Source organism: Eulemur rufifrons, chromosome 7 (assembly GCF_041146395.1).
Source record: "Eulemur rufifrons isolate Redbay chromosome 7, OSU_ERuf_1, whole genome shotgun sequence".
NCBI lineage: Eukaryota > Metazoa > Chordata > Mammalia > Primates > Lemuridae > Eulemur > Eulemur rufifrons.
Window position 1 is genome coordinate 94,928,338 of NC_090989.1, and position 19,403 is coordinate 94,947,740.

The 19,403-nt window shown below is 32.0% G+C and overlaps 1 protein-coding gene across 1 annotated transcript in view; it reads left to right on the top strand.

The window, feature by feature from the left end:
- The window catches only part of BCHE (butyrylcholinesterase), a 58,915-nt gene extending 40,829 nt beyond the window's left edge, over positions 1–18,086 (top strand). Inside the window, exons 3-4 of the mRNA XM_069472980.1 lie at positions 7,003–7,169; positions 17,491–18,086. Coding sequence (XP_069329081.1) covers positions 7,003–7,169; positions 17,491–17,615 — 292 coding nt within the window. The 3' untranslated portion in view covers positions 17,616–18,086. The remainder of the gene's footprint in view (positions 1–7,002; positions 7,170–17,490) is intronic.
- Positions 18,087–19,403: the final 1,317 nt, after the last annotated feature.

Sequence of the window (19,403 nt, forward strand, 5' to 3'; positions counted from 1 at the left end):
CAGGAAAATACAAATCAAATCCACAGTGAGATATCATCTTACCCCAGTTAATAGCTATTATTAAAAAAGACAAAACTAACAGATGCTGGCAAGGACTAAGAGAAAACGGAGCTCTTACACACTCTTGGTGGGAATGTAAATTAGTACAATCACTATGGAAAATAGTTGGAGATTTCTCAAAAAATTAAAAATACAACTATCATATAATCTAGCAATACCACTAGGCATCTATCCAAGGGAAAAAAATCATTATATCAAAAGGATACCTGCACTGTCATGTTTATTAAAGCACTATTCATAATAGCAAAGGCATGGAATCAACTTAAATGTCCATCAGCAGACAAATACATTAAGAAAATACATATACATGCACAATATATTAATATCTGGCCATAACAAGGAATGAACTCATGCCATTTGTAGCAACCTGGGTGGAACTAGAGTTCATTATACTAAATGAAATAAGCCAAGAACAAAAAGACAAATATCCCATGTTCTCATTCATATGTGGGAGCTAAAAAAGTTGATCCCATGGAGATAGCGAGTAGAATGACAAATATTAGGAGGCTGGGAAGTATATGTCAGTAGTTGGGGGGATAAAGAGAGGTTGGTTCATGGGCACAAACATACAGAAAGAAGGAATAAATTCTAATGTTTAATAGCAAAGTAGGGTGACTATAGTTGTATTGTATATTTCAAAACAGATAGAAGGGAGGACTTGAAATGTTCCCAACGCATAGAAATGATAAATACTTAAGGTGATAGATGCCCAAACACCCTGACTCAATCATTACACAGTTTATGTATGTAACCAAATATCACACATCCCCCATAAATATGTACATAAATTATGTATCCATTAATAAAATTAAAAAAGAACTCATGAAACTAATTGAAATAGAGATCCCCTTAGTAAAATAAAAATCAACTGCTAAATTCCAACTGCCTACTTACCATCTCCATTTGGATCTAAAATTTAACATGTGAATTTAAAATGTGAACATTTGATATTGCCCTCCAAATGTGCTCTTCTTATAGTCTTTTCTATTTAACAATGGCAACTTCATTGATCCAGTTTCCAAAACCAAAATCATTGGAGTTATCCTTGACTGCTCTCTTCCTATCCAAATCTTATATCTAATGTCCAATTAAGGGCTCTACCTATAAAATATATGTAATATCTACCACTTCTCTCAATTTCTACTACTGCTCCCCTAATCCAAGCAACCATCATTTCTCACCTAAATTATTTCAGTAGCCTCCTAACTGATCTCTATGCTTCTGGCCTTGAACCCTCCGTTGTCTATTCCTAGCACTGCATCCAGATGATCTTGTACATAATTTGAGATCTTATCCTTTCTCTCTGCAAAACCTCCAATTCCTTCCTTTCTTACTCAGAGCAGACACAAAAGCTTTCAAATACCTATAGGAAACTAAATAACGTGGCCTTACTCTCACCTCACTAACTTCGTCTTCTACTCCTCCGTCCCTTGATAGCTTCACTTTGGCCATAAAACCTCACTTGTGTTTTTTGGAAACTCCAGGCACATGTTGTCTCAAGGCCTTTTCTTCCTATTCCTTCTGCAAAAATACTTTCCCCCAAACAACTGCATGGGTCACCCCTCTTATTCAAGTCCTCATTTAAAATTTATTTTCATATTAAGTATTGCAAACCTCCCCTCCCCAGAGTTAGCCAAAGTTGAGTTTAAGAGCATGGTCCTCCTGGCTGCCAAGTTGGTTCAAGATTTCTGACACCAGTCACAAGTTTAGGGTCTGCATGGTTACCCTCACTTCAGACAAACTGGCTACAAATTCTGAGTCCCAGTGGACTCCTGTAGGTTTGATAATTCACTAGAACCACTCATAGAACTCAGGAAAACTCTAAAATTACAATAATAGTTATGTTATAGCAAAATGATACAAATCAGAACCAGCCAAGGACAGAGACATACAGATCAGGATCTCAGACTGAGAGGCTTCCAAATGCTAAACTTCTCTGTCCTCAGAGATCCATTACCCTCATGGTATCAATTGTGGCAATGTACACATTCTTGCCAACCCAAGAGGCTCACCTGACCTTTGTGTCTGAAATTTTTGTTGGAATTTTCTTATATAGGTATGATTGATTGAATCATTGCTGATGGGGTTGAACTCAATCTGAAGACCCCTCCCTGCCTAGAGATCAGGTTGATATCACATGACTAAAAGTCCCAACCCTCTAGTCACATAGTTGGTCTTTGTGACAGTGCCAGTTCCCACTCTAAGATTATTGGCATGGCCAGCCCCATCCTGAGTCTGCTTGTTAACCTAAACTATCAGATGCTCACTATAAGGTACCTTGTAGCATAAATTATCAGGTACAGTGCGAGACTCCAAAGGTTTAGAGGTTACTTGGCAGAAACCTGGGACAAAAGGCCAAATTCTTTATTATGTGCTCCCTCACCACCACCTCTCCCTATACACTAATACTCACTTGCCATTTCCCATTATGCCCATTCCTCACTTTATTATCTCTAACACCTGTGACTTTCTAACATATTACATATTATCTTTATTGATATTGTCTATTGCCTATTTTTCTTATCATATAAAAATTGCAAGATACAGAAATTTCTACTTTGTCTTTGTTGAATCTCCTGTCACTCAAGTACTCTCTGTCATAGTATTGGTTGAAAAAATAAATGAATTTATTTTATAAATTCAAGTTCTTTTATAGCTCCTCTATTTCTTAAATTAAAATAGAATTTTATTTAAGTGAGACATAACATGAATATGAATCTATGAATATTTGCATATTTTAAAAATTACCCAATGTAAACTGTTTCCCCTGAACCCTCTTATGCCAATGAAATATGTCTGCAGGCCTTTCAGTTTATGACTACTAACCATGGCTTCATTTTACTAGCTTTTAAAGTACATTGAAATATATTCACTTTAAAATTACTATATAGCTTACTTTAAAAAAAAGTGCCTTTGAATTCTTAATCAGAGAATCTTAATTCCTGTGTTAGGATTGGGTAGGCAAGACGGGGATCCTATGATCCCAAGAAAACTTTATTTGTGAAGTTAATACATATTTTTCTTCATAGAAAGGCATACTGAATCAATTAATGTTTTTCTTTAATATGTTCATAAAATGAGTTATCAAATATGTGCTCAAATATCAATGACAAACAAGTTATTTTCTGTAACACAGATGTTAGGGAAAGATAGGCTATGACATTTTTTGTTAAATAAGCCATGTCTGAAAACCTCTCAACCCTATATAAGAGGAAAATTTTAGTGAATGATTTTTAGACCATTTTGGCATATCAAAAGGTAGAAAAAGAACCTGATCGCAAAAATAAAGCATAGACTTCTCTGTTAGGTTTTTAGTCTGAGACCATTAGTTGTTGGCACACCCATGGTAGAAGAATGACCAGACATACCAAAGTTAGGAAGTATGAAAATGAGGTTGCGGAGAGAAAGACAGAATTAAAGGGCGAGAGCAAGATAATAGGTTTACAGAGCATGGTACATACGCTATGGATGACCAGACCCATTGTCACAGCAGGGCAGACAAAAGGAAGGGCAAAGAGAGAGAGCTTCTCTATGGTCTACATCTTAATTTATAGTGTCTAGATAGAGACTTCCCTTGTGGTTCAAAGGTCACCATGGAACCACTTTGATTAGACAGTTGGGAGTCACATGACCTGAGCCTTAACTACGCATGTCGATTCTAGGTCATTTTCTGGACTGTATGGTGCCCATGCGGCTTTGCTTGGCCTGTGGGCTACAGAGTCCTCTGCATTCTTTTGCAGCTAGAGTCCCAAATTATGACTGGCAGATTCATAGGGTATTCCCTCCTCCCTCAGGTATGGAGAATTAGGGTGGGGCAGGACCAAGATGTGGGCAACAGCACCCACTTTCATCCCTAGGAGACCCGGAATCCCTCACTATCTACCTAACATATTTCATAGGAAATTTTAGGTGTTACCACTTTAAAATATTTTGTGACAAGAACAGAAAATGTTTTTGAGAAATAACAAAGTCAAGATGTTTGAATTTATCTTATAATTTTGAGACCAGAATCATATAGTGTTTTGGAATGGTATATCTGGGAAATATGTTGTATTTCACAAAGTTTTTAATTGATACAGGAAAAGAATTATCTTTCTTGTTGTATTTTAAAATCTTTGGAGATTTCTTCAAATTATAGAGTAAAATGCTCCTTCACTTCAATAGCCATTTCAGTCATTTTTTGAAAACTGTATCTGCATCTGTAGGCAAAGGAATTTTATTACCTCTAAATTATAATCTGGAATGTCATAAATTATTTCATAGGACAAAGTTTGTTAAATGAACACTGGCAGTGTCATTAGTGCTTTGCTCTTGGATTCCAGTACAAGTCAGCTCTGTTTAAGTCACCATCTGTAGAAGCCAGAAATGAATGTGCAGATAAAATGGTGCCATAAGTAAATTAGAGTAGAATTAGAAGAAAAGTGGGCAATTTAGGAACATAAGAATTGCTGTACCGAATCAGACCAAAGGTTCTCCTGGTTTAATATCCAGCCTCCAGCAGCTGTACTTGTTCGTTTCTAAAGCTTTAAAAGAAAGGAAAAAGGCAACATCATTCACCTAGACAAGTGTGCCATCTGTGATCTCGAGAAATTTTCTTCTTGACCTCTCTCTAGTAATACCCTAAAGCAGGAGGTTTCAACCCTGCTAAGATATTGGTTTAGCTTGAATAGCTTTGGTTATTAATAATTCTTATTAAATCATCCAATTCCTACATAAAATCAACTAGTCCATCAGGAAGCTATTTATCTATAAAGCTTCTGAATTCATGATTGAGCATGTCTGCATCTATGATAAAATATGAATTTATGGTGCTTATTCAATACAAGTTCTTGATGACAAAATCTGCCTCTAGATAATCATGCTGGATGAATATCTGCTTCTCTTTTTCTCTTTCCAAGTACCACTGAATTTAAAGACTTTGACAAAAAAAAAAAAAAAGTCCTTATGTCTACTAACACTCTCCCAAATTTCTAGCTATTAATATTCTATAAAAACTATTTGAATGATGAAGAATTTTATGTGCTGAATTTTTAGAAAAGTTCAACTAGAGTTTTTCTTCTATGGTTTTCTTAAGGTAGAATGAATCTAAGAAAAAGGAATGAGTTAACTTATCCTATCACTTTAGTCTTTTATGTTAGAAGTACTTGTGAATACTTTATAGTTTCTTGATTATTCTAAATACAATCTTCATATCAGTATTTCTAAAATACAATGTTCTCAATAACCATTTTAAAAAGTTCCTCAAGAATAGTGAAGCCCTACAAGGTCAAGTCTAAACCAATTTCTTAGGCTGTCAGATCTTAATGTGATAACACTAATATCCTAAACCTATAACTGTAATACCATCTCCTTCTATCCTAAAATCCAAGAAAAGTAGATTATTCATCTTATTTGAACTATGAAGCAGACTCATTATTAATGTCTGTGTTAATTCTATACTCTTTTTCTAGTTTTCTCGGCTTTCCTTTCTGGTTCAGTTGCTTATTTACTCTCCTTACTTCAGCCAGAATCCCATTCCTTCAGGTAATTTTCTTTCAAGTATGTAATAATTGCTTTCTTTTCTGACAATTTGTGGTCCTTTGTTTAAACTTAGTTTAGGCTATCTTATATTGTTGGTTCTTTGTTTTCATGAGCGAATGTTCTTGGTTATACCTTCCCTGAGGGAGACGGTGTCCCATATGCTTTTTTTAAATTTAATTTAATTTATTTATTTTTTGTATTTCAAGAACCTAGATCCAGTGTCTAACTCACAATAATAACATGAAGATATAGGAAAATCTATAGACTTGTCAGTGACTGACTACTTAGAACAACTTTAAAAAACTCTAAGTTTCTGTGACCTTGGTAATAATATATTATTGAGTGCTACAAAGGTATAAAGGAACCCAAAACTATAAATGTCTGAAAAATAGAGTCAATTCTTATTGGCTTTAAAATCACAATTATAAATATGGGAAATATCATCAAAAAATAATATGAAAGTTCTGATTGGTCTTAGACCCATGAGATTGGAGAATAAAGGAATTCCAAGCAGAAGTAATATTTGGAGCAAAGGCAAGGAAATGAAATAGACTAGGTAATTAGTAGGAGGTCATTCCTATTGGCTGGCTAATAAAGAGAATATCTGAATCCAGGAGCGGTGGCTCAAGCCTGTAATACTAGCACTTTGGGAGACTCAGGCAAAAAGACTGCTCGAGCTCAGGAGTTTGAGGTTGCAGTGCTCTGTGATGACATCACTGCACTCCAGCCTGGGCAACAGAGCATGACTCTGTCTCAAAATAAATAAACAAATAAAAAAGAGAATATCTGAAAATAAACTTATAAATGGGGGTGACGCCAGGTTCATTAACCTTAATCTAAACTCAGTAGGGAATTATTAAAATATTTTTAATGAGTATACAGAACTATAAGAATGTAAAATGAACTTAAAAGTGAGACTGAAAGCAGTTTCCTAGAGGGATGAGGTTATTACAGGATATGGAGATGTGTAATCATTGCTAAACACAAACACTATTGATAAGAACATGTAGAATAAAATATATGCAAGAGACATCGAGTAGGTGATATTTTTGTTTATTATGAAAAGACTGGGCCTAGCACAAAGGAAGAGAAGAAAATGAAGGCAACACTTCTCCTTAAGTGTGAATGAAGAAACATTTCATTGAAATAAAAATATGTTTCCTTTCTAAATGTTAAATAGAAACATATGTAATAAATTCATCTTTAAATTTTTATTCCTACAATTTTAACTAATAAGTTAAAATTGCTTCAAGATACTAAAACCATTGAACCCAGTTCACTTATATTTTATATCATTAACATATATCCCCTTTTTTTCCCTGACTGTTTAAAAGATCTTGTTAACAGTTTTAGAGAATAATATTCTTTTTTATCTAACAATGATTTCAATATAACTATAATGTCTCTTATTTAATTATTTAGAAATCCAAATGGGACTCAGAGCAATAGCACAAGATGGCCAGTCTTCAAAAGTCCTGAACAAAAATTTCTAACCTTGAATACGGAGTCACCAAGAATATACACTAAACTACGTGCTCAACAATGCCGATTCTGGATACTTTTTTTCCCCAAAGTCTTGGAAATTACAGGTGTGTGTTTTCTAGTGTTTGGTTATTTAATAGATTGTGGGTTATGTATAAGAGGAAAAAGGCAGACTATCCAAGGCCTGTGATAGTGGTGATATATCTATCTTTGACTTTACAGTTACTTGATTACAATGAATACATTAATGTTCTTCGAGCTTACTCTATGAGCAGCACTTTAGTAACTAAATAAAGAACCTAAAATATAAACTTCCCCCTGGAGGAGGATAAAACATAGTAGGGGAATTAAAAGGAGGCCTTACTTGTTATTCAGACAATCTTTGTGGAATTAATGGATAAATAAATAAAGAAATGTACAAAATAAACATAATATATAGAATTAAAACAAATACTGAAAAATAGGTAAAAACAAATTTATTGATAAACAGTAGAACCCTTGATTTCTAGACAGGAAAAACCTCCAAAACTGAACTATTTAAAAATACAATCGAGATACTTCTAAATATTCTGAGCGTGGAAATATTTATCTAAGAACACATAAACACACACATATTTATATATAAATTATATAACATCATAAACAAGTAGTAATTTAGTTGACTAATTTTCAGGAAGTGACTGCTTACAATTATGTAAGGAAATACTAAGAAAATTAGTTCATATTGTCATATTTTATACTCATTAAACATTTTAATCAACTTGAGTGATCAAACGTATATTATCTTAAACTGACAAAAATGACATACGTATCCAACTGACTGCCTAGTTTTAAAAAGTCCAGCTGTTTATAACCCATGTGGTTTCTCAAGTCTGTTTACTACTTTTATTTTTCAAATAAAAGTAATTGACTTTCAACCATCAGACATATTGCTGGCTACTTCCTCTAGAGTTTCCCATTCTGTTCACCATGGCACTCTGGCAGTCTGTAATTTTCATTTTATATGTTAGATTTTATAATACAACATAGTAAATGCTTTAATTTCTTGTTCAGAGAAGTTGGGAGTTAGTTTCAGGTAAATATGCACATCTCAGAGATGTATTTGATTGTTTAATATGTCTTTTGATTATCAGACAGTACTCACCAAAATTATAATTATATACTCCATCTGTTTGGGAAACGTTTCTGATATACTGTGCTCAGTGTATTACCAAATGTTCTGTGACATGAAATATATCCAGAGATGGGCTTCTGCATCGTTTGGCAGAGCAACAGTGCAGTTTGTGTGTCCTCTGGATGTGAATAACAATGAAGTAACTCATTTAATCTGCTGAGAGACTCAAAGAGGTACCATTTAACATATTACACATTATATACTCTTAATCTTTACTTAAAATATTTTTAAATGAGAGAGTCATAATTTAAGGGAAAATAGTGGGTGCTTTTAAATGACTCTTTTATTATAAGCCAAACTGAGTCCTTCTGGTTCAAGCACATGTGATGTATTGCTATTTATTTGTTGATAAAATAAAATTTGAATACCAGCAATTTTTGAAAATGTGCTTAAAAAAAATCTCCATCTCTAATTATTTACCTTCCATAAAGCAAGTTAAAAAATAAACTCCAAAGTTTTTGGCCAGCTTCTGCTCTTTCTTATACAATGCTAAACAACTTTCTAGCTTGAGCAACACTGAGCTCTATGGAAATAGCACACATAGCTCTGGGATATTACCATGCTTAGGCTTAGTTCCAGTGTGTCTTGAAAACATATTATTCCTTGAATAATTCTCCCACAAAAGTCTTTATTTAGATATATTTTCTTTTTTTTCTTTTTTTTTTTTTTTGAGACAGAGTCTCACTCTGTTGCCCGGGCTAGAGTGAGTGCCGTGGCGTCATCCTAGCTCACAGCAACCTCAGACTCCTGGGCTTAAGTGATCCTACTGCCTCAGCCTCCCAAAGTAGCTGGGACTACAGGCATGCGCCACCATGTCCGGCTAATTTTTTCTATATATATTTTTACTTGGCCAGATAATTTCTTTCTATTTTTAGTAGAGACGAGGTCTCGCTCTTGCTCAGGCTGGTCTCGAACTCCTGACCTCGAGCGATCCACCCGCCTCGGCCTCCCAAAGTGCTAGTATTACAGGCGTGAGCCACCGCGCCCGGCCCTATTTTCTAATGTTAAAATAAACGTGTGATATAATTATAGCAGCAACAACATATTCATCAATAACCAAAAATTGTTACATTTAAACAAACCAAACCAGTTTAAAGATACAGTTTTTAGGCTTTAAAGTAATAGATGTTGGAGAATCAAAAAGATTAAGAACAGATGTTCTTACCATACCTTATATTTTACAAGTCCCAAAACTTCAGATATTTCAATCTTTAGTGTTTTAAAAATAGAGGTTATTCAGATCACTTGGACTAAGCAAGATCACTTGAATTTTATTTTATTTTATTTATTTATTTTTTTTATGGTGACTCCAAAAGTAAAGGAAAATTTCAAAGAGTAACTACTGGCTGACTTTCTTAAAAAGAGAAAAGTCTACTTCACTCAAGATGGAAGCCCAATAAGCTTTATAAGAACCACTTATTGAGTAGTTTACGTTTAAACAATAAATGTTCTCAAATAAAATGATTCTTAAGACTTGTTTAAACACACATATTTCTAGCACTTTACTTTCAGACTATAGCACATGCTTTTGCTGTTAGTGCATGCACCTGCTTCAAATGTTATCTAACTCAAATTTTCACTAACAATATATCTGTACAGTATCTCATACTTATGTGAAAAAAGAAAGAAAGGAAGTTAAAGAAATGACTCACTCATTGTCAAAGATATCAATATATTTTCACAAAAAGTGAAAGAATAAATTTATTTAAAGGATAAAAGTCCTTGACCTTCATATCACCCCAATAAAGAAAAAAATTAGATCCAGTAGTTCCTTCACTGGCCTTGGAACAAATTATGGAACATTGTTGTTTGTCAAAACTAAACAAGATCAGATATAAATTTAAGAGCTCAGATATCCTTTGAATTGGTCACTTTAGTGAATCATTTACCACTATTTACTAATCAGTTAACAAGACTGGCAACCAAAGATGGGAAAATAATGAAACTAGTTTTGATGTCTTCATATGTCTGAATTCTCCATTCCTTGTTAAGGGCAAAACAAAACAAATAAACAGGCAGCTTTGGGTAACTTTGCTTTAAAATTTATTATTTTTGGTATTTATTGTATAAAGAATTATACATTCCAGATAATTTTCATAGCTGGTCTAAAAACAGAATAAGCACGTCATAAAGACAGAAGAGATTTTCAGTGAACTCTCAAATATAAAAATTATGGTGTTTTTTATATTATGATATTCAGCACAGTTAAGAATCAGTTTAATCTTTTCTAACTTCACTTCCATTAGCAAATTTGGGTTGATTCACCTCTTGTGTTCTCTCCTGCTATGGTCTGAACATTTGTATTTCCCCAAACTTCATATGTTGAAATCCTAACCCCCAAGGTAATGATATTAGAAGGTGGAGCCTTTGAGAGGTCATGAGGCATGAGGACAGAGTCCTCACAAATGAGATTAATGCTCTTATTAGAAAGAACTGAGAGAACTCCTCCATTCCTCCATATGAGGACTTGGCAATAAATCTGCCATCTATGAGCCAGACAGCAGGCCCTCACCAGACACCAAATATGCTAGTGCCTTGATCTTGGACTTCCTGCCTCTACAACTGTGAAAAATAAATTTCTGTGGTTTAAAGCCACCTAGTGTGTGGTATTTTGTTATAGTAGCCGGAACAGACTAAAATGTCTAATTCCTTAGATTTGACTAAATTTCTTGTGAAAATTTGCTTATTTATTGGCAAGAGAAAAAACTAATTTTAGTTTTTTTTTTTCTCATAGCGATGAAAACCTGACTTTTTTTTTTTTCCACATGAGACAACAATGTGGCCAAAACAAAAATCAGAAAAAAGTGAAGTAAAAAGCTTAAGTCAATATGTTTATGAACTTACTATTTCATCTATTGCTTCCCACAACTATTTCCTTCTCTTTACTCTGTGAATCATCAAATCTAAAAAAAAATTGATTCTCTTATTTTATATTTCCCCAAAACCCACATGCACAAAACAGGTTGTCTCAGTCTTAAATTCAGAAAAAGGCTTTGTACCATTTTAACTAATTTTAAAGTAGTTAAATCCCTCATATAACTGAGATGGCTACAAATTCAGTTTAATCTCATTGATTTAATACTAGTCATAAGAAGCTAAATAATGATAATAACAAATTAATAGGTTATTAATATATGTAATATATGTATCAAGGTACATATATATCTATCTTAATTTATTCATATTTATAAATAGCATCTCTAACCTCTTATTAGATTTATGTCCTATATATATGCCTTAAAAATTTATACTAAAATTGCTAGCCTAAGTAAAAGGACTATCCTTTTCCCGAGGAATACTCAGGTCAAAATATGAGTTAAGTTAAATTTATTTATGCATATTATATGATAAATATTCATATATTCTATGTGTATGTGCCACTCTACCATTAGGAATTTTTTTTAGAAAATAAAAACTTTATTATTTATAATTTTTCATGTCACATATGATTTATAATCTTCCAGAATTTAACTTTATTTATGCATACCTAGCTATTGATTCTTTAAAGAATTTTAAACAGTTTCTTTTTCTGTAGAGTACAAAATATACTTGTATTATAGTATAAGATTAATATATTGTTAAAATTACTTGAGTATAAGGAATGCTGGTATAACCCTCTCTCCAAAATATCACTTAACACTCTTCTTAAAGCTAACATAAGTATTTTCTGGGAGGAGAATGGCTGGGTTGGGGGAAGGTATTGCTTTTGAAATCACATTTTCAATTTTTATTTAAAATTTTTTGACAGCAACTCAATGTTTTATTTTCTTCATAGCTTGCTCCTTTTCTCAGCCTTTGTATTTCATTGCAAACAGATGATCTATGTATGGAAAAATACAGAGCTGACACATTGACTGTTCAGAGGCTTCTCCTTAAAAACCCGTATCTTCCACAAGAACCTACTACATGGGCGAGTCCTGTGTTGTCAAATGGGGCCCTATGCTCAAAAGAGTCCCACTGTTGGCTTAATGTTGTGATGTCATTGTCTTGAAATTATTAATATTTTTTTATTTACTTTTATTTCAATTTCATTTAGTCATTTTTAAAAGAAATTAAATAACACAAAACATTAAAATGTTATTAATGTAAATAAAAGTCAAATTTTCCTAATTTCAATTAGGAAATAAGAAGAGGAAAATAATTTGTAGACAACTAGGCATTTGTGGTGGTTTTCAGTGGATTATCTTTCCTAGTAGTTAACAGTTAACTAATTTCTCAACATTTTTAGGACATGTTATCAGACGTACAGCAAGATACCTAGTAGAAATATAATTTATCTTTGTATAAGATTTTTTCATCAATTAATTTGATAAACCTTTATAGAGCCTATACCCTGCTACTGTGCAGTAGAAACTGTACTAGCAGCTAAAGCTACACAAATAAGCAAGATACCTAGTAGAAATATAATTTATCTTTTTAGAAATTTTTTCATCAATTAATTTGATAAACCTTTTCAGAATCTACACTCTGTGACTATGCCTAGAAACTGTACTAGCAGCTAAAGCTACTCAGATGAAAATGACAGGGTCTGCTCTCTGCTCACACACAGAGAGGTGGCGGAGTCAGGGCACAGGACAATGGAAAGCTTATAAGAGAAGTACTTGCACTGAATCTTAATATGAAGGCAAAATGGAGAGAAGCCAGATAAGCAGGAATCAGAAATGAAGTGGCTTGTGTGTCATGCTAAGGATTTTAATTTCTACCTTAAGCAAAGCCACTTAGTAATTTTAAATGGGAAACTGACATGTTCTGGTTATTGATTCATAAATGCATTAGCTTTCACTGCAAACAAGAGTTTTTCTACCTAGTCTCTTTAGAGTTTTTAAGAGTAGTGCATGCCATCAACATAATAATTTCATTTCTGAGGTAGCACCATTCATCCAAATAGCTGTTTTTGTTTACTGATTTGTTTGTATTAGGAATATGCTAGCTTCTCTTATTTTATTCATATTTTATATTTTATATTTTATTTTTTCTTTTAATATTATTCTAAGATTGCTTTTTCTTTTTTCACTATAAAAGTATTTAACAATAAATTTGCCTCTGAATGTAAATTTGGAAATATCCCATAAGTTTGCATATACAGTTAGTCCTTAACAACAAAGAGGTTACGGACACCAGGCCCTACGCAGTTGAAAACCTGCATATAACATTTGACTCTCCCAAAACTTAACTATTAATAGCTTACTCTTGACCAGAAGCCTTACTGATATATAAATAGGTGATTAACACATATTTGAAAGGTTATATGTATTATATACTGTATTCTTACAATAAAGTACGTTAGAGAAAAGTTATTAAGAAATCAAAAGGAATAGAAAATGTATTTGCTATTCATTAAATGGAAGTGGATCATCATAAAGGTCTTCATCCTTGTTGTTTTCTTGGGGAATAGGCTGAGGAAGAAGAGGAAAAGTAGGGGTTAGTCTTGCTGTCTTGGGGGTGGCAAATGCAGAAGATAATCTGCATAAAAGTGTACCTGCACAGTGCAAGTCCCCGTTGTTCAAGGGCCAACTGTGTATATAATTTTTACATTTTCTTCTAAAATATCTGCGATTGCAAGTTTGCTTTTCCCTTACACACAGAGATTTGCTTTGGAGAAATTTGTTGTTTTTTAATATTTCTATATATTTATGTACATATGTTATAAATATCCACACACTTTCTTAACTATTAGAGAAACTTTTAGTTTACATATCTATGTGATCATTTGCAATTTTGACATAAATTATATGTTATAAAAACAGATTATACAGTTTCCTATTACAAAAATACAAATTTAATGAATTTTGGGGGGGTGGTAGATAATACAGCACTTTTTAAAACACATTTTTTTGGCAAAAGTTAAATTACCTCTCTCTAAGGTTAAATATTTTTTAAATCAACTAAGTTCTTACTACATAGCTATGTGAATAAGGTTCTTAATATTCTTATTTATTTCTGCTCTATTTTCATTCAAGAAATAATAGAGATGAGTTATTTTTATGTATGTTTGTGCTACATATTTGCACTTGTTCTTTTACTTTTCACTTTTCTGTATTACCGTGTGTTACATATAGTATTTAAAAGCCATAAGCTGAGGACAGTGGATACATAGCATGTGCTCCATTGTTAATGTTATAGATAAAGAGAAGAAACTTTTCGTACATATTATATAGTATGGCCATTATAGAATATGAATAAAGAGGACCTTATATATATTCTTTACATAGGAAATGTCAATCAATTGATTCACAATTTTTCTTCATAAAAATTAATGAAAATCTAGTATATTTTGCTAATCATTCCATTATGTTCACAGTGTCCAAAATACAAAATATTACCAACTAGAAAGAAGATAAAATGATCATAATGAAACTCTTTCTACAAGTTAAAATTCTTTCCAAAACAAATTGCAAGGTGTCAAGTGTTAACCTATTTGAAAAAAATGTCGCCTCAATATTTGATGAGATTGATCCATATTAGAGGTTTGAATTTAGGGTCAACCCTCCACTTTCTTTTTCTCATTTCTACACATTTTCTTTTCCTCTCTCAGTCATTCAGCATTTTATTCTTTTTTTCCATTCCCACAAGAAATATCTACGCTTAGGGAATGATGATCACTCTTATTATCACCACATCTGTGGATTTTGAGATACCACTGGGCATGAAGACAGATATTTTATGGCAGGGTTATCATTCCTTGGTATCTCTAAATTTATACAAAATATATGTTGATGCCCTCAACAATGAACACATTTAGTTAAAATTGTGAATTTTGTTTAAGATTACGATCTAGGAAACCCACATTTTCTGAGCATTATAGTTCTGTTCTAAGATATAATTACGTTTTAATTATTCAACTATAGAGTACATGAATTGTCTACTCTAATGGTCTTTTCTTCCTCAAATTTTAAATAAATTAAAATTTTTAATCAACTTTAATACTTGTTTGTAATGTTCCACCCCTAATGTTTTTGTTTATGATATACCAGCCGTTTAAGTTACATGATTTTTGATCATTACCATTGCTAATGTTAATAGTAATATAAACATTGACTGGTGACTAACTTTTGTATTATAACAATAAAGAAGCCAATATAAAATGTGAGAAAAAAAGAAAGTGAAGAGGATGAAGAGGAGAAGGAGGGAAAAGGGAAAAAAAACTTCTAGCTTTGGATTTGATTTATTTAATGGGATTCAAAACTTTTATTTTCTTATCATGGCATATTTGCTTCCTCCAGATTTTGTTACAAACAATTAAATGTTTTATATTTTATTGTCTCAATCATTGTCCATTGCTCGTAAAGGAGAAAAGAACTCAGATTTACAGAGCATTTGTGTACTAAAAAGTATTTCAAACACTAAATTGTATAGGCATTTGATTATGACACATAATGAGTCTACATTCATATGAATAAATGAATTTGATATCATCTCATTTTCCAACAAGAAAAGAACATCAGCTCTTTTCTATAAGTATTAAAATTCATGATCTAAGTGCTAAATTACCAATAATTTATTTATTTCAAAAATATTTTTTCTGAACTTTAGAGTTCTTATTTTGTATATCATTTAAGATAATATTTAATTATCATTTGAAAAGAGTATAAAAGTGAATAATTTGGCATGATATTTAACATTTTTATTCCACATCTAATGCTTTTTGACCCTTTAGAAAAGTTCTATTATTCCCAAAAATATTATAGTCATTGACCTTTGTAAAACCCATTTTTATATAAAAGTAGGACTTTTATACACATTCAAATATTTGTTAAATGTCCAAGCATTCTGAACATTTCCAACCTATATATATTCTAAATTACAAAGGATATTTTAATGGCTATACAAATATTTTAAATATTTTTATTCCACATAAACTTAAAATGAATCACTGATCCTCCAAATTAATATCTTACAAAGTTATAATTAATTTCAAAGATTTCTAACTGAAAATATATATTAAAAAAAGTTGCCATTCCCTATTTTCAGGATACTTGAAATTACTTAAAATTTTGATTTTAGTTTAGTGCCTATAGCTTAGTATTCTAAAAGTTTTAAAAATAAGAGAATTACAAATTTATCAAATGCTTATAGATTTAAGTGATTTAAATCATTTTCTAGCCTTATCATATATATTTATATCAGAACCAGAAATATATGTTTTAAAACTTTGTAATTTAATAGTTTCTATTACTCACAAACTTTATTCTTTAATATAATACACTTTTAAGTAAATCAGCCTTTCAAGGTTCTTAAAGTTTAAACACCTTTTTTGGTTCACTGCCTCACATTATTTCTGGCTAAACACTCCTTCATCCAGACACATACATACACTTTGCAAACTACTTGAAACAGATATTGTTTTAGTCATCTTTCTATTTTAAAAAGCAATCAATAAACTTCTTTCACACAGTATGTGACTGAAACAAAGACTAAACATTATTTGGAATTAAGATATATTGTAATTAGGGTAAAATCTACATGGAATGACAATTATAAAGTTATCCTTACGCATTAATAAATATAGAGGGCCCTTTGTATTTGTGAGTTCCACATCCATGGATTCAACCAACCACAAATTGAAAATATTTGATTAAAAATTGCATCTATGCTGGACATATGCAGACTTTTTTCCCTTGTCATTATTCTATACACAATGTAACAACTATTTACATAACATTTACATCATATTAGATATCAATGATCTAGAGATGTTTTAAAGTATAGAGAAGGATGTGCATAGATTATATGCAAACATTATGTCATTTTATATCATGAACTTGAGCATCCATAGATTTTGGTATTCCTGAGAGGTTCTGGAACCAACTTCCCATGGGTACCAAGGTTCCATTATAGTCAAGTAAAGTTTTCATCTCATAAATGAGATGCATTTAATAAGGTTTTTGTTGTGTTAAAAGGGGTCAAGAAAAGAGAGTAATATCTATGTATCTCCTTGGAAACTAAAGAAAATAAGTGTAATGTAATTTTCCATACTATAATATATAAACTAATTTTTCATTTTATGTTTGTACACTTCATATACATTTTACACATGTGTATTATTTGCATTTAAATATAATATATAAAAATTTATTAAAAGCTTTTCAAGTGGAGGGGGAAATTGTTAATGAATAATGAAGACTAAATAAAAAAGGAAAAATTTGCTGTGCAGTATACTTGGAGAAACTGGCATCTATAATCAAAATTATTTTTCAATTAATGTAAACAGAGATTAAAATTTTGATTAATACAACTTATTCCATGTTTTACAGGAAATATTGATGAAGCAGAACGAGAGTGGAAAGCAGGATTTCATCGCTGGAGCAATTACATGATGGACTGGAAAAATCAATTTAACGATTACACTAGCAAGAAAGAAAGCTGTGTGGGTCTCTAATTAATAGATTTACCTTTTATAGAAAGTCCATTTTCCTGTAGATCAAGGCAAAAATATCAGTAGCTCTCTTACACACCTACTAAAAATGCTATTATATAGCTGAAACAATAATGCCAGAAGGATAATATTGATTCCTCACAACTTTCACTTAGTATTTTACCTAGCATGTCAAAACCCAAATGGCTACAACATGTTTAATTAAATTTCACAATATAAAGTTCAACAGTTATATGCATATTAAAACCGTGTCTTGCTTCAATTTCTCTTTTCTGAGTAACTTTAAGATTTTTTTCTAAAACTTATCAGTGTTCTACTTTTAGTCACATATGTATTTTCATCGTCACTCATAAAAAGATATTTTTAAATGAATTAAATCTTGAAACACTGGATATTATAATTTAAATAGTATGTCGTCTAATTAACTTATAAATTTAATGTCAATATGGGATATAAAATAAACACATACAATCATTGGCCCCTTTTTTATATATAAAAGAAAGAATGGATCTTAAAATAAGAGACTCACCGACTTGGAAACACCTTAGGATAGAAACAACATGTTGCTACCAAGAGATAAAATATAAAAGAATGTAATTATATTTGTTATGTATTTTCAAAAAATATGTATGGTTACAGTCCTCAAATTTATTCCTCATTCATGCAACTCTTGGTCTTCCTCTCTTCTCCCATCCCCAGCTCTTCCCAAACATGTACATATGTGAATTACCCTTCCCATAACCCAAAAATAAAAAAGATGGATAAGCAGAAGTCGAAAGTTACAAGTCATATACTAACTGGTATGGAGTACCCCATACGTGGACCCAGAAATATTAGAATTTTAATAGAGAAATTGTTTAATTCCAGGAGATAAATGGTTATACTTTCTGCAGATAAATGATACTACTTTTGCAATTTAGAATATTACAAAGCTACATTTATTAGCACATCTGGCAATGTCACACATACAGTGAATAAATTCACTGAGCACTTCATTCAAAGGAAGAAGTCAGGGGATTGCATGTTGATTATGCTAATTAAGCATTGAAAATTTGCACTCAGGATGGGACAAAGTATTCTGTAGGTCCATATGCTGATGGTGAAAGCATGTCCCATTGTTCATTGGCCATAAATGTGTCTACAGTTAAATACAGTATGGGTCTACCATCCTCACTCAAAGAGTCTCTCTAAGTTCTTGGTACTTTGCAGATAGTTGTGATAAAAGCCAAGTCAGTTTTGATATCACTTAAGTACCATAAATAAAGTTTTTTGCTTTATAGTTTGTCCCTTATTCTGAAATAAAACAACCACACAAAGGATAGATGAATTACCAGACTCTCTGTTCTACACCACTATCTTGTTTTCAAACGCCATTCTTCCAAGATTCCAGTATGTTTTTCTGAATCACTTTAATCTCCTTTTGAAGTAGAATTCTCTGATATATAAAACAACAGGTTGATGCCTGTTCAACAGCATTAAAGACTCTTTAAAAATACACTTGGTCAGATCAAGAATTAGAAAAGGGAACTATTATTTCTAGAACACCTGTAATTTCCCTCACATGGTAAGTCCTGGCTGTATGAAAAGATTCCACAAACTACTTTTTCCAACCTTGGACAACCAATTTATTTGCTCCTGAATCATACCTACACACTCCTTGACTTACTCTGAATCATTTATCTAAATACATCAAGAAATTTTAGCCAACACATAAACTCCTCTGTGTTTGTTCTATAAATAAGCTAACGTGAATCTACTATGTCCAGCACCATTGCTGCGGGAAAACATCAG